This window comes from Juglans microcarpa x Juglans regia, chromosome 5D (genome assembly GCF_004785595.1).
Source record: "Juglans microcarpa x Juglans regia isolate MS1-56 chromosome 5D, Jm3101_v1.0, whole genome shotgun sequence".
Classification (NCBI taxonomy): domain Eukaryota; kingdom Viridiplantae; phylum Streptophyta; class Magnoliopsida; order Fagales; family Juglandaceae; genus Juglans; species Juglans microcarpa x Juglans regia.
The window spans coordinates 35,418,739-35,433,833 of NC_054602.1; the positions used below are offsets into that span (position 1 = coordinate 35,418,739).

General features: G+C 38.9%; 1 protein-coding gene and 1 pseudogene across 1 annotated transcript; one reads left to right on the top strand and one right to left on the bottom strand.

Moving 5' to 3' along the window:
• The first annotated feature begins 2,218 nt into the window (after window positions 1-2,218).
• Window positions 2,219-3,979, top strand: LOC121265007 (protein RETICULATA-RELATED 3, chloroplastic-like). The gene has a single exon (XM_041168419.1). It carries the CDS (start codon window positions 2,689-2,691, stop codon window positions 3,802-3,804), a length of 1,116 nt encoding a protein of 371 aa, XP_041024353.1. The 5' UTR covers window positions 2,219-2,688; the 3' UTR covers window positions 3,805-3,979.
• Window positions 3,980-5,144: 1,165 nt separating this feature from the next.
• LOC121266616 lies at window positions 5,145-11,011 on the bottom strand (annotated as a pseudogene).
• Between the last annotated feature and the right edge of the window lie 4,084 nt (window positions 11,012-15,095).

The window sequence follows — 15,095 nt, forward strand, 5'->3', positions numbered from 1 at the left end:
GTCTCTCCCTCACCCCATTTCGGTATTAGCAAATCCCCTTTCCCTTTGCATGAACTTCATTGCTCAGTAGGAGAATCACCAAGGTAAGATCGATCAAAGGGTTCTTGAACTCGATCAATAGATTTTGCTGTGAAGCATGAACCAGGGCCAAGATCAGAGCCCTACGATGGCTTATCAGTGACTAAGATCGTGGGCTGCAAGACAGGGCCAAAGCCCAAAGGCTCAATAGATAGTTGTTGTTCGCTCATGTCTAGAATTTGAATATGGTCTACAGTAATCGTCTCAACTGCTCTGATTTTCTGCTCCTTGAGTAATAACCATTCTGGCAAACGCAAATGGCTAGTATTCGGTGAAGTCTCCACCTACAGCCTTGGAAAAATGACATTATGCCAAAGAGTTTGTAGAGTAGATTTCTGCATAAGTGAGGAGAAAACTCGTGCATGTTGTAATTTCGGTGCACAAATCCAAGGCCCAAATTGACGACCACCCTCCCACTCAACACTCTGTTTCTCATACCAGCTATCTTTTTCATTATGTCCCAGACGACCACATCCATTGCAGATATTTAGAAACTTCTCATATTTAAAACTCACCCAAATGGAACATTAATCCGTTTGCCTCTTGGAAGGGGTTCCATCACATTAAGCTTCACTTGAATATGGAGGTATTTACCCTAGCAAATATCATCTTGTGATACATCTATAGATTCCACTTCACTAATTGATTGGACAATGAAACGACCTATTGTGCTCGACATGCAGTGAAATGGTAAATCATAAATAAGAATCGAAAATAGAGCATGGGACATTTGGATTCTTGATGGCTGCAACTCCCCTTCAAAGTCCTTTAAGAGTACCAAATTCTTATCAAATGACCAAGGACTATGATGCCAAACTTTCTCCTTATCCTCTGTGGCAGTGAAAACAACCATGAAAATATCATAACCCACATCCTTTCTCTCTAATATGGACAAAACTTGGATGGATCCGACTATCTCTATCTATCCATTTTATCTTACTACTTTTCCTAAATATCGAAATCTATATATAGTAATAGAGTCGTTCTATATAGAATCCAATGTAGTGTGTGCAACTACGTGGATGCTTCATATCCATGTCTTTTTTTTTTTTTTTTTTTTTGGTTTTGCACTAGATGGCTTCTCTCTTTTGGTCCATCGTCTCTCTCTCTCATCAGATCGACTCTCTCTCTCATCAGATTGACTCTCATCCCTCATCGACTCTCTCTCATCTCTGCTCTCTCTCATCTTGAGCTCTCTCACTCATCTTGGTTTCTCTCTCTCATCTCGGGCTCTCTCTCTCTCTCTCTCATCTCCGCTCCCTCTCTCATCTCGAGCTCTCTCACTCATCTCAGTCTCTCTCTCTCATCGTCTCTCTCTCTCCTCGACTCTCTCTCTCTCTCTCTCATCAGATCTCTCTATTCGTCTCTCTCTCATCAGATCGACTCTCTCTCTCATCTTTTCTATCTCCTCGACTCTCTCTCTCATCGTCACTCTCTCACATCTCAGTCTCTCTCTCTCTCTCATATCGCCTCTCTCTCTCATCAACTCTTTCAGTCTACAATAATTTCGAATTTGAGAGATAAATATTATAGGGCATTTTTAGTCATTTGACTTATGCCACGTAGGGTGTGCAGCAGCTGCACCCACTAGAGTGGCTTCTCCCAAGAGTTTTTCATAGTAATATATCATCTTTGGAGACAAGTAAAAAGCCTAATCTATTAGCGCTCATGAGCCACTACCGCAGTCATGATCATCAGACTATTTCAATTTCTAAATGCTATAACCCATTAGCCCCATAATTTTTATTTAAAACTTCAGCCTCGACATGAATCCTTTTAGAGAAATGTGGATATTTCAAGATACTGCTATCATTATATTCAAAACTATCTATTGCAACTTCTCACATTTACAGTAAGAACATTAAATTAGAGAGGCCTTTCTACATGAGGACTACCAATCCAAACCACTTCGGATCTAGAATATTCCACTCCACTCGTTGAATTAAACTATTTGGCTTAAAAAATGAGACTGAGAAGACCCTCGTTATTAGGTTCATGTATTTTATTTATTTATTTATTGATTTTATATTGACAGCAGGCCGGAGTCACTGGGGGACGGCAGTTTAGGGATATTGGGCCGCGCAGCCCACTAACGGAGGGATGGCTTAGCGATGCTACTTGCTTATTCATAATTCATTCATGAAATTCAATCCCCACTAATGGAGGGATGACTCTTCTTCCTCCATTTCCGTCCATGTTCATCCCTCGTTTATACGCCGTCGTATTTTTATTTAGGGTTTAAGCCTTTTTTAGAACCCCTCTCTCTCTCTCTCTAAATCATGAAATGATGGGTATACCTACTACTACCACCACCTTTATATATTTTCTTCTTCCCGAACCGATCCACAGGCTGCAGGGAGGCAGATTCCATTCCATTACCCAGAAACCTTGATCTTCTTTTGCAATTCATAGATCGGTCCGATCTAGTCTTGATATAACACCCCCTTCTCTATACTTGAACCCCCGCCCACCCAAAAAAGGAAAGGGATCTATCTCTGTCCCCATCTTTATGCCATAGGAGAAGAGTGCCTCCCCCCTGGTATATCCTGCGCATTGTTCTTCTTTTCAAGTGCTTTTTCTTTTCTCTTCAGTTCTTGGATTTTGGAGAATATGGTGGTGGGCATGGCTCAGCTTCAGCTTCGTTACTCTGCTTCTTCTATTCCCAGGCAATACCAATACAGCCGCAACGTCTCCGATGATCATCGCTTTGGTGCTACTTCTATTTCTTTTCCCTTTTCTTCTTCGTCATCTCAAAACTGCTCCCTTCATCCGATCCACCACAAGCTCTCCAAACCCTACATCTTGGGTGGGAAATCCGAGCTTCCCTTCGCCGGAGGCGGCGATCGCAACAATGGGATCGGGCACGGCGGTGGCGGCGGAGATAATGGAGGCTTCAGTGGAGATGGGAATGATTTCGGAGATTCATCATCGTCTTCTGGGGCTGGTTTTGGGATTCTGGGTCTTTTTCTAAACGGATGGAGATCCAGGGTTGCGGCTGATCCCCAGTTCCCTTTCAAGGTTCTCATGGAGGAATTGGTGGGAGTCTCCGCTTGTGTTCTCGGGGACATGGCATCCCGTCCCAACTTCGGACTCAACGAGCTTGACTTTGTTTTCTCCACGCTCGTTGTCGGATCCATATTGAACTTCACTCTTATGTATCTTTTGGCACCAACCCTGTCTGCATCGTCCCCTAATCTCCCTTCCATCTTTGCCGGTTGTCCCACGAGCCATATGTTTGAACCGGGTGCCTATACCGTTTTCAATCGGTTTGGGACTTTTGTGTACAAAGGTGTAGTCTTTGCTGCGGTTGGGTTCGCCGCGGGGCTTGTGGGGACTGTCCTCTCAAACGGGTTGATCAGTCTAAGGAAGAAGATGGACCCCAATTTCGAGACCCCAAACAAGGCTCCTCCGACGCTTTTAAATTCCCTCACTTGGGCCGCTCACATGGGTATTAGTAGTAACTTCAGGTACCAAACTTTGAATGGTATCGAGTTTGTGCTGGCTAAGGGGCTGCCTCCTTTGGCGTTCAAGTCCTCGGTGGTGGTTCTCAGATGCTTGAATAATGTTCTTGGAGGTATGTCATTTGTGATTCTGGCCAGGATGACGGGGTCACAGAGCGTTGAGGAAGCAAAGCCCGTTGCAGGAGAGGTTGGATCCGTCCCAGAGAAGGAGAAGTTGATTGATGGGGCTGAGCATATCCAGAGCAATCCGTCGACTTGCAAGTGATGTATTCCAATTGGGTTCATCTTCATTTCAGCTTTTTTGGCTCTTTTTTTAGTAGGCATGTTTTTAGAATTTTCCGATCATTTTGCATATGTTCCTTACTTTGGCTTTGCTTTGAGGGCTCATTCCGATCATGATAATAATTTTGTGGGTAATAAGAACTTCAATCTTATTTCTAGATTGCTTTTCATGGAGATGGCAGCCCCAACTCAATGTTTCACGTATTAGATTTCTTGTTGCATTGGAATTTGTCAGTTTCATTTCTTAATGAAATGGGCGGTATCGTTCACATTGTCTGATCAGTGATGAAAATGAAGATTTTACTCATAATACTCCATACTTCACACTCGCACAAGACCGTTGTTGATTGTTACTTGTGATGAAAATATCATAGTGGGCACACAAGCATGTCGAATGTTGTTGATGGCTGCTCAGAAAAGAAAATGTTGCCAAGTGCAGAAGAATCCTGAAATGTCTCAACCCAGTACATTCGTTGCATACCTTAACTAAAATCGCAGAGCATTGTAGATATCTAAAATTTATAGTAAACAGTTCTCCATTGATCCATGTTTGTCTCACCTTCACTCCCTCCTTTGACCATAGTAAGTTTGAGGCGAAAGCGTTATGCTCAAAATGTATAAACTTGGGACAATCTCAGATGTAATCCGACAGTGCCATACGTCTGCAAGTCGTTAAGACGATTGTGGAAGTTACAGTAGTCCTCGGCAGAAAATAAGTTGGTCTCTTAAGGAGTGGTTTGGATTTAGAGATGAGTTAAGATGGTTTGTGAATAGTAGAATAAAAGTTGAATTATTTATTATATTTTGTATAGAAATTTGAAAAAATTGTAATGATAAATTGAGATGAGTTTTGAATGGCTAAATCAAATTTATTATCAATAACATTGTGTTCATCAGTTTTAAAACGGCTTCCGGAGAATGCAAAAGACAGCGCCGCCATCTCACAAACTTGTTCGACAATTATAACCGCCAGTCCTGAGAAAAATAGTCCAATAAATTGGCATGTTCCACGTATTGCTCTGTCATTTGGTCACAAGAGTGTGGGGTTCTTAATTTTCCAGTGAACAAATTTCGACCTCATACCCTGCCCAATCAGATTAGCTGCAAATAGAGGGGGACGATGAAGCTATTCGAAGAAGTAGAAGTCCTTTTGTCTGAACATGATGTGTTTGAATCAGAACTGCCCAAACGACCTGACAATCAAAGGAAAACTCACAATCCTCTTCTTTGCTCTTCCAATGGGCAGTTCAGCCAATTTGATTACCATAAGGGAATGGTAACAGAAAAAATAAAATAAAATAAAGATACTATCTGTCTTTACAGGAAACCTTCATCTCCTCGCATATTTCTGTAGAACATTTCCTTGATGACAACCTTTTGCACTGAATCTCTTAATACGATTCTTATGGGTAAGTTTTGCCTACACGCGCACCCAAGTTTACGTGTTCGAAGATGACTGTGCTAACCACATACATGTTGGAAGGTGATCATGCTAACCATATCATCGAATGCCAGCAGGTGCATCCACCTGTAAATTATGCATCACGCATGAAATGCAGCATTATCAACTCATCTGACAGCCTCTGGTGCAGAATTGCAGTAAGGTGTGTGCAAGCAAACCAACTTAGTGAACGTTAAACACAAATTAGCAAACACCAGTCCAATTGCAAGCCCACAACTGCTCTTCCGTGTGTCCAAGCTTACTGGTCTCTTGATTATTCTCCCAAAGCTTGGGATTAATCCCCCACAAGCAAACACCATCTGTAAGGGTTCTCTGAGTGTATGAGTGGATGTAAGCAGTTTTCTGGGTTGTAGTGCAGGATTTCAGAATGGAGAAGGTAATGTAAATGGATTCACACTTAAAGAACTAGCAAGATAACTGTTTGATAAAAAGCAACTGAGGAATCAGATAGCCAAAGGGTTCTTCGAGGGCCCTTAACCTCCAAATTCTAGATGTTTCTTAATAATGATTTTTCGTGATTCTTCAGACGTTCGTTCCACTACATATCCTTGCAGGAATAACAAACATGACAAAGGAAATTGCAACACGTGTAAAGTAAAACAGAATTGAAAACAGAATGCAAAAATAGACTAATACGACAACACTAAGACTCAATGGACTTTGAACGGCAAGTAGCCTGCGAGATAGCCCTTCACTACGTTCCCCATCTTCATACGACGTCGTGCTGGTCATCCCCTGAAACGGTGAGCTTCATCTTTCTTTCTTAAACGCTGCGTTGCGAGTTCCCACTTAAAATCCCTAACTCTTCACTTCAGTTCCATCTACGTCCTTCGATACTTGCATCTCTCTGTGTCCCCATCGCCGCTCCTTACCCATCTCCTTGTGAGACCCTAACACCATCACATGGTTCAGACCCGTGTAGTCAATTCCTGCAAGTATTGCTCCAATTGTGGATATTGGAGCAGTAAATCCGATCACAGCAGCAGCTGCAAGGGACCCATGCCAGTTATCAGTAGCCCCAAATATGCAGCTAGCTACAGCTGCACCCCAAGGGAACCCATGTAGAGAAACAGGAAGGACAATGTACTGACCAAGTCCAGGAGCTTTTGGTGCAGCCACTCCAAGTGCAAGACCCTCAGCAAATGCATGGAGGGCAACTGCTCCGCATGACATGAAGGATTGAAGGGTGTGAATACTCAATGGAAAACCTGTTACTGTAGGCAACTTATTTGCAGACGCTCTTCTATGATCTGCAAGTTTCAAAGCAAAAGAGCTTGCAACATGGACGAATGCAGCTCCTGTTGAAAGCAGTAATATAAGAGGCATAAATCCCATTTTTGAAGACGAGAAGCTGCAGTGGTCGCCAGGCACCAAGGACAAAGGCAATGCCAGAAGCTACACCCATTAGAAGAGCATGCTGAAGATGGAAAGCAAGAGCGATTCCACCAAGCAATGGCCTGAGACCAAAAAGTAGAGAAACAAAGAAGCCAGAAGCATCCTCTGAGCTGAAGCACAGAAATTACATCAAGCCAAAAGAAAATAGTAAATGCAACCATAACTGGTTTAAGGAATGTTTTCATTCAATGGCAGGATCAGATATTATATATCTGTTGTGCCAAGCAAAAGCCAGTTTCAGTTGTATTAAGAACATCACATGGCTTCACCTGAGCCATAAGACTTGGGTTTCAGATGGATAAAATGCAATTATATAATGTTCACTACAAAGTTTAAGTCATCTCATGCCAAACTCATCTATGTGTCAATCAGAATTCACTTGCAGTGGAACTGAACCCGAAACTGTATGATAAAGCCCCAAAAAACCTTTTGACGAAGAAACTACTTAATGATATCATATGTAAGAGGACAAATGACTAAACTACTAAATGATATCATATAAGATGACAGAGAACCACACCAGTGCATGAAACAGAGAACAAAACGAATCGTACAAATTAAAATGAAGTGCAGGCTTGTAGAACAAGCAGTTTACAGATAATTGGTAAGCTTCAAGACTTAGTGCCGGCTTGTAGTGTTGGTAGTTATCTTCTAATTTATTTTCTTGCTGCTGTGCTGTCTTCAAGTAGTGCAATGATTAAGATAATGCAATGCATAATAATTGTCTATCAGTTTTTTCACGGAAAGATGTAAATTCTAGGCGTATCTTCTCTTCAACACATATAATTACAGAATAAACTCACTTGTAGTCATGGCTAAAACCATGAAACAAAGTGCTAAGAGCTTCAATAAATGCTACAGAAAGTGTAGCTGCTGATGCAACCTGCGATGAAGATTCTTCCTAGAACCAAAAAAGCCAGAAGAAACTACAATTATCTTTCAGTGCATTGGAAACTACAAGCAAAATGCAACACACACACACACACATGTTCCAAAGCTATTTAACTAGTTTGCTCTTAATTTGCTGTTAAACTTATATTTTATCAAGGCAGGCAAGAAGGGAAGCATAGCAGAGGATATAAATATGGATCCAAAATTCTGATTCAGTCCAAATTTCAAAGTCCCAAACAATTGTATAAACTTAATTAGAAGGCAACTACAAATGCTTAAGAACCTCAACTAACTAAGCCAATATCTCAAATAAAAAATGATTTGACTACAAAAGCATATGAAAGTCTATGGACAACGGAGATGATATGATAATAATCACTGTTGCCAAATGCCAGAAAAGTTGGGAGACAATGTATAGTGACAGTTACAGTATGATAGGCACAGCTCTGATTACGTAACCAAGAAGTACCAAGCCGCCAGTGACAATCAAATCATAGAAAATGCAAGAAAAGATGCAGGAATGAAACTCATCAAGTCATTGTTGCTGACAGCTAAAACCAATGCCGGAGATGTTTCTTTTTCTAACTGTATTTTTACATCACGTGATGTGGCTTCAGAGTGCATAGCATCTCTCTCTATGGGTTAATCTTGTTGATATCTTTTTGTTACACTCAAGAGGTAAAAAGGCTTGCTGTAGAAAACTACTAATTATTAACTAATAGAATATAAATTTTTATAAAGATATCAAAGCGGTTTCTTGGCCAACCTTCTAGTGATACATGAGTTAAAGAAAAGGGAAAATATGTTTTCATGCTTTGGTAACAAAAATGTATTGGCTAACACAAAAACTAAACTACGTTTCTGAAAGCCTATTGTTGAAAATGAGTACTGAAGTTTCAACTTTCAATGATCCAACCAAATAGGTAGGAGTTTAGGGAGGAACATTACCTTAAATGCATCAGGTAGAGCCTCTGCAACAACCATCCAAATCATACATCCAGCAGTAAACCCCGTACATAAAGGCAATAACTTATTAAATGCATCAGCACATATGAATGAAGGCACTGCTACAATAGGCTGCAAAAAATACCAAAATCCATTGAGTTAAAGATATCCAAACTGAAACTTATATTTAATTATTAATTCATTGAAAAGTTACACGCACCTAATGAATCTTGAACCACACCCTAACCTCTATCCATCATAGTAGGACGAAATGCCATTTGAGTTTAATATATATATTTGACTGACTTGTGTTTTTAAACCACTCGAAACAAAATCCAATTCATCTACTTTAGTTGAGCATCAACTGAAACAAGACAAATCTATTAAAGGCTCCTGCTTTTCTAACCAAAATGAAGATCGAATTAGCCCAAGAAAACCAATACATGTATAATTGAAAGGTACAAACATCAGACTTATGGCTCCAGGCATACAGCTTGTAATGTTTCATGGCCTCATAAATGGCAAAGAATCAGTCTATCAAGAATAAAAGACCAGCACAACTGCCCAATGTAGGACATAATTTTGGTTTGCACAAGATGACTATTTAGAAGAACTTCAAATCCATTCTGCTTCAAACATCTTAAGTATTGTCAGATCCCACTCACAAGCTTCAATATTATAGAAGGACTGGTCCTCAGGTTCAGCTCATTTACTAGCATCAATCCAGCTGCCAAGCAGACAGATTTCTATTTTCAAAACAAATCAAATGACTGAGCTCTTAGACAAATAGAAACCAATTAATCACTCATATGGGATTTAGGTTAGACTCGTTAAGTAGAAAATCTGAACCCCTCCACCTTCACCAAATCAAACATCATGTGGGAACATTAAGACGCTCAAGATCTTTCGTGAACATAGAGATTCTACTCTTTATCCATATAAACACATTAATCTTACACAACAAACTGTAAGGGATCCTGTAAAAAGCACTGCATACAGCCAGAATGCTGGAAAACATTTCATTTTTTTTTCTTCTGGCACCTATCATTTATCTTTAATGTATTTTTCTGCATGTGAAGAGTAGTGTATGACCAAGTTTATCTCAGAATGCTTTTTTCCTTCACAAAATGGATATATTCAAAAGCATAATGGATTATAAAGCAAAACATATTATACCTAAGGTAATGATGTAATTACACTCCATAACATGGCATTCTGCGGAGAAACACCTCTTGATGAAAGTAACATACTCACAGCTAATCCCTCAGCCCTCAGGTATGTTGTGCACGGCAGTAGCCAAAGTTACCAAAAGACCTTGAGAGAACCCCTTTGAGCCAGCAAATGAAACACCAACACCAGAGCCCTCTCCAAATGAATGAAGTGTCATTATTACAATAACAAGAATGACTTTAGCTGCTCCAGCACCTTTTATGTCCAACATACTTACTTCCCCATATCGTTCAAGAAACTGAAACCCAAAAGGTAATGTAAGGCATAATATTTTCTTACAAATTCCTATATGTATAACGGGAGAAACCACAACTTAGACAGACACAAGCATATGTATCACAAAAAACCGATAGTTTGTTTGCTTAGAGAAATAATCAATTAGTTGAGTTGGATTGGGTCATAAATAAAATATTTGGAAACCCTATGATACTTTTTAGGGTGCCCCAAAAATATATATTAAATTGTACCGAATATATAAATAAATTAAAGAGGCATCTCCCTTGGGAAAAGTCAACACAATTTAGATATATCTCTATTCGGATTCTTTGCATGACATATCTGATACTAACAAAGCTTAGCTTCTTGTTTCTTGCATAAACTTGCCCGCATTAAGAAACCTAATCAAGCATATTTACTTAGATTCGAAGTAGTACTGGATAAAAGTAACACACGAGTCTATACACACAATGCAACATAAATGAGGATACCAAGAAGCAGAAACTAAATCTTTAACGTAAAAGGGAAACAAATACTGATGGGAGAAATGGAAGAGTAAAGATATTTCCTTTTTACAGAGCCAAACGAATATTCCACCAGCTAAAATCCCAATCACAACCCAATTTCCAGCATCTTGCCCTTGCTGCCCCTCCTCCATCAGATCGAAACTTGCACCCAACATGACACCAGCAGCCATTCCATTGCATAATCCAGCCCACTGTGGATCGAGTTCCACAAAGAAGAATGGGACTGCACCTAAACCTGTGGCAGCTGCCATTGCCAATGTAAATAATGCAACTGTTGACACCGAAACTTTGCTGCTTCCACTCTTCCTCGCCCCCAGTACATTATTAGTATACTCAAAACTGAAGGAACTCTCTGTACCAGTGCCATCTATAATATTCCTTCCGACTTTCTTGTGTGGAGCGGCTCTTATTCCTGAGGTTTCGTATTCGACCTCGGCTGTAGCATGACTAAAGAACAATATGGAAGATAACAGTGAAAACAAGAGCACTTGCTTAACTCTCAACCGCATTTTCGTTCATAAAAATATCACAAAAGAATCACCCAGAATCTTAAGTGGCCCACAATGTATCCTCCCTCGGATATTATTTGAACTCAGTGATATTTTTATGAAACGACTAAGCCCAAGTCACCACTGAACAATGCTCCTCACGCATGCGGCTACTGAAAATACAATTCAGGAAAGAGCAAAAACTCTTTTTTTTTTTTTTTAGTAAGAATGAACTCGGAAGCCCATCTAGGTGCAGCAAGTTGAACCAGCGCAGTCCTTGTTGGATGTCTAACTTGAACACCAGCATTAGCAACGGTAGGATATCTAGTAGATTTCCAAAATGGGGGGAATCATCGACAGAATTACCACAAAAACAGCAACATTATAAGATTTGCATGATCCTGAGCTCCAAATTACCTACACCTTCAAACAAAGGGGACAGGTTTGATAAGCGAAACATGACAAAACGACTAACCAGCTAAGAGGCAACCGAAAATCATGGATATCGTGTAAATATATGTAGATATATTACTAGAGAATAAGATTTTACGCCGTCGAAGATATTCCACAAAGAAATATATGATCTTTCTATGCAGAATTCAACGGAAGTACTCACAATGTCATAAAAGATGCTTGCCTTGGAGCGCAAGAATACCAAATTTCCACAATCAACATCTCCAATATGCGATCTCAATCTCATTCAAGAATAAAAAAGAATCAACAAGTAATACAAGTTAAGCTTGATTGAATCACCCCCCTTCTAATGCCCTGTCAAACAAATTAAAATTAAACAATTTGTTAATGAGGGACAAAAAACAGGAAATAAACAAAAGAAAAATAGGATAAATGAATAAAGAAAGCGGAAACTGGGAAAGAATCAATCCGAGAAAATAATCAAACTTAACAATAGAATGAGGCGATCGAGTTACGGAATAGCCTCCCAAAAAAAAACACCCACCGATTTGAAAAGGAAAGGTGAAGCATGCTACGGTTCCAATAGGTAACCGGTCTGGTTTTGGACAAAATTTAAGATTAAATCGGTATGTATTGATTTTATATTTTTCAAAATCGATTACGCACTGGTTATCCACCTAAATCGGTACTTTCGGTTTTATCGATTTTCGGTCCGGTCCGGTCCGGTTTTCTAATTTTTTTAAAATGTAAGTTTTACAAATTTTCATTAAAAATTTGTTTATAAAAAAAATTGATTTAAAAAAAATCTGTTTTATACTTTTATTAATATATTAGACTATATAATAATATTAATATTAGACTATTGGTATAGTTATAAGTTATATATATATATATATATATATTTTTTAGTATTAGTTATAAACTATATATTTAATATTAGTATTAGTTATAAACTTTTAGTAAAAATATGTAGTATTAATTATAAGTATAACTATAGTCATTAGTCTATATTAGACTATTAGTATTAATTATAAACTTTTAATGATTTAATATTAACATTTTATGTAATAATTTATAAATTATAATAAGAAATTATTTTATATATGAATATATATAATTATATATATTATATATAAAAATTTCACATAAAAATTTATAATTATACATAAAATATAAAACTTATATATACAATAATACAAATATTATTTTTTATATATATTTTTTATCAATCGGTCCGGTCCGGTCCGAAAAATCCTAAAACCGGAACCGGCCGGTTTTTACATTCTAAGAACCGGTTCCGGACCGGACCAGTTTAAAACCGGTCTGGTCCAGTCCTGTTTTTCAATTTTTCGGTTTAAATTTACACCCCTAATTCCAACGGAATAAGCCTTTTATTTTTTTGTTTACCTTGGTGATGATTTATTTATGAATATATCCTAATCTTTTGATGAATTCAAATTGGCACAAATAATAAAGTACACAATTTAACCAACACGTTAAGTTACAAACAGGATGTCGTCAACTCAACAGCACCTTGTTTTCTTTGAAATAGGAATAGGATGTCCAAAACCAGGGACTCCATATTATTACCATCATTATAGATGCATATAAATTAAAAAGAACTGATAAGGTCATGTTTGGTTAACAAATTAAAAAAAAAAAAAAAAAACCTTTCCGAGTTTTCTTCAAAAATTCAACTTAAATTTAAACGTTTTGAATCAAATTTTATACGAATTATAATGTTTAATAACTAGTCATAATGTTTATATTTACAAATATTAATGTTTGGTTAGTGAGGTGATTTGAGACTACTTTAATACTATTCACTATTATTTACAAACTATTTACTAATTTTTTGCTACTATTTATTACTTTTTTTATTATTATTTATATATAATCTTAGATTACCTCAATATCTAAACGTGAACTAAATGAAACAAATTGATAAATGTGATATTCTATTGGCCGTGTGCATAAAGGAAGTCGGTGTGCTTGAAGTGGACGATATTGAAGCTATGGGTGCATTAAGTAGCCTAAAGATAATCTTAAATTTAGGTATCTTTGGACTGATTTTGGAAGGGAATTCATTGATTGTTATTAAAGCTATTTCCTGCAAAGCTATTGCTATAGAAAACTAAGTAATAGCATTGTCAGTCTCCTCCTAGCTCCTTGGCGAGTGGGTAAGAGGTGGAGGGCGAGTCTCAGTTTACTCGCTTGAGTAAGGAAGAGTGACCTATCTCTTAGTCTGTGTGCAGGCGAGGGGAGGAGTGATGGAGGAGTTAAGGGGGAAATGGGACCAGTTGAAATTGACGGAAGAAGAGAATGAGGCTATCGATCTAGATAGCGATGTACTGGGTAAGGGGTTGGAGGAAGGGGAGCGAAGCCTGGTGGAGAAACTGCTTGGGGACAGAAAGATTAATAAGGAGGTAATCCAAGCAACAATGAGGAAGATTTGGCGTACAGGAGGTATGTTTGAATTTCATGAGGTGAGTGTGAATCTATTTGTAATAACTTTTAGCAATCAGAGGGATAAGAATAGAATAATCGAAGGGAAGCCATGGTTGTTTGATAACCATCTGTTGGTTCTCAAACCATTTGACGACTTTGTTCCACCGCAGCAAATGAAGTTCAATATAGAGGAGTTTTGGGTTCAACTTCACGATTTGCCATTAGCTTGCATGAATAGTGAAGTCGGGCATCGATTAGGGGCATCGGTAGGAGTTGTTCGAGAGGTAGATGTGGATGGGAGTGGGAAGGGATGGAGACCATACTTATGTGTGAAAATTGAAATAGATCTGAGAAAGACAGTAACTAGAAGAAGAACGGCGTTTTTAATGGGGAACAAACTTTGGATCGCTCCGAAGTTTGAGAAACTCCCGAAACTCTGTTTCAAATGCGGATTGATAAACCATGGGAATGATGGGTGTGTGATGGTGAAGGGGCTTGATGCTCAGGGGGAGGGAGGTGGTTCACAGTTTGGCCCTAGCTAAGGGCGACGTATAACCCTTGTAGGAACTTGGCTAAGAAATCTGATGGACTTGCCCATACGGAAGTAGAAAAGGATCATGGGGAAGCCGAGTCAGACAGTGTGGCAGAGATGAGAATGGATGATGGAGTAGGTTCTAAAGAGCAGGCAGGTGGAAGGGGGATGGTGAGTAGAGAAAATGGAAAAATAGGGGGACTTAACACAAAAATTAGGGGGGGACGGGAAGGAAATGGGAATGTGGGGAAAGTGTTTGATAAAATGCCAAGTAGAGAAAAAGAAGACGTAGTGTGCATTATAGAAACAGATAGGAGGTGCGACCAAGCAAGTGGAAGGGGGATGGTGAGTAGAGAGTATGGAAAAATGGGGGGATTTAATGAAGAAATTAGGGGGGCGGGACGGGAAGGAAATGAGAGAGCGGGGAAAGTGTTTGATAAAATGTCAAGTAGAGAAAAAGAGGCTAATGTGTACATTACAGAGACAGACAGGAGGTGCGACCCTATTCTACATGAGTCAATGACTATTGCTGAGGGTATTGCAGAGATGAGGGTGGAGCAAGAAGTGCTACAGAATGGGAAACTGGGAGCACGTAGCAGGTAGAAGAGGAGAGCTAGAAGTGCAGGTATTTGTTCGCCTGTGCTTGTATTTTCTAGTACTAAACGCAATGCTGAATATGTTGAAAATAGAGTGGTGGGGATGGTTAAAAAAGGCATAAAGGGGGTG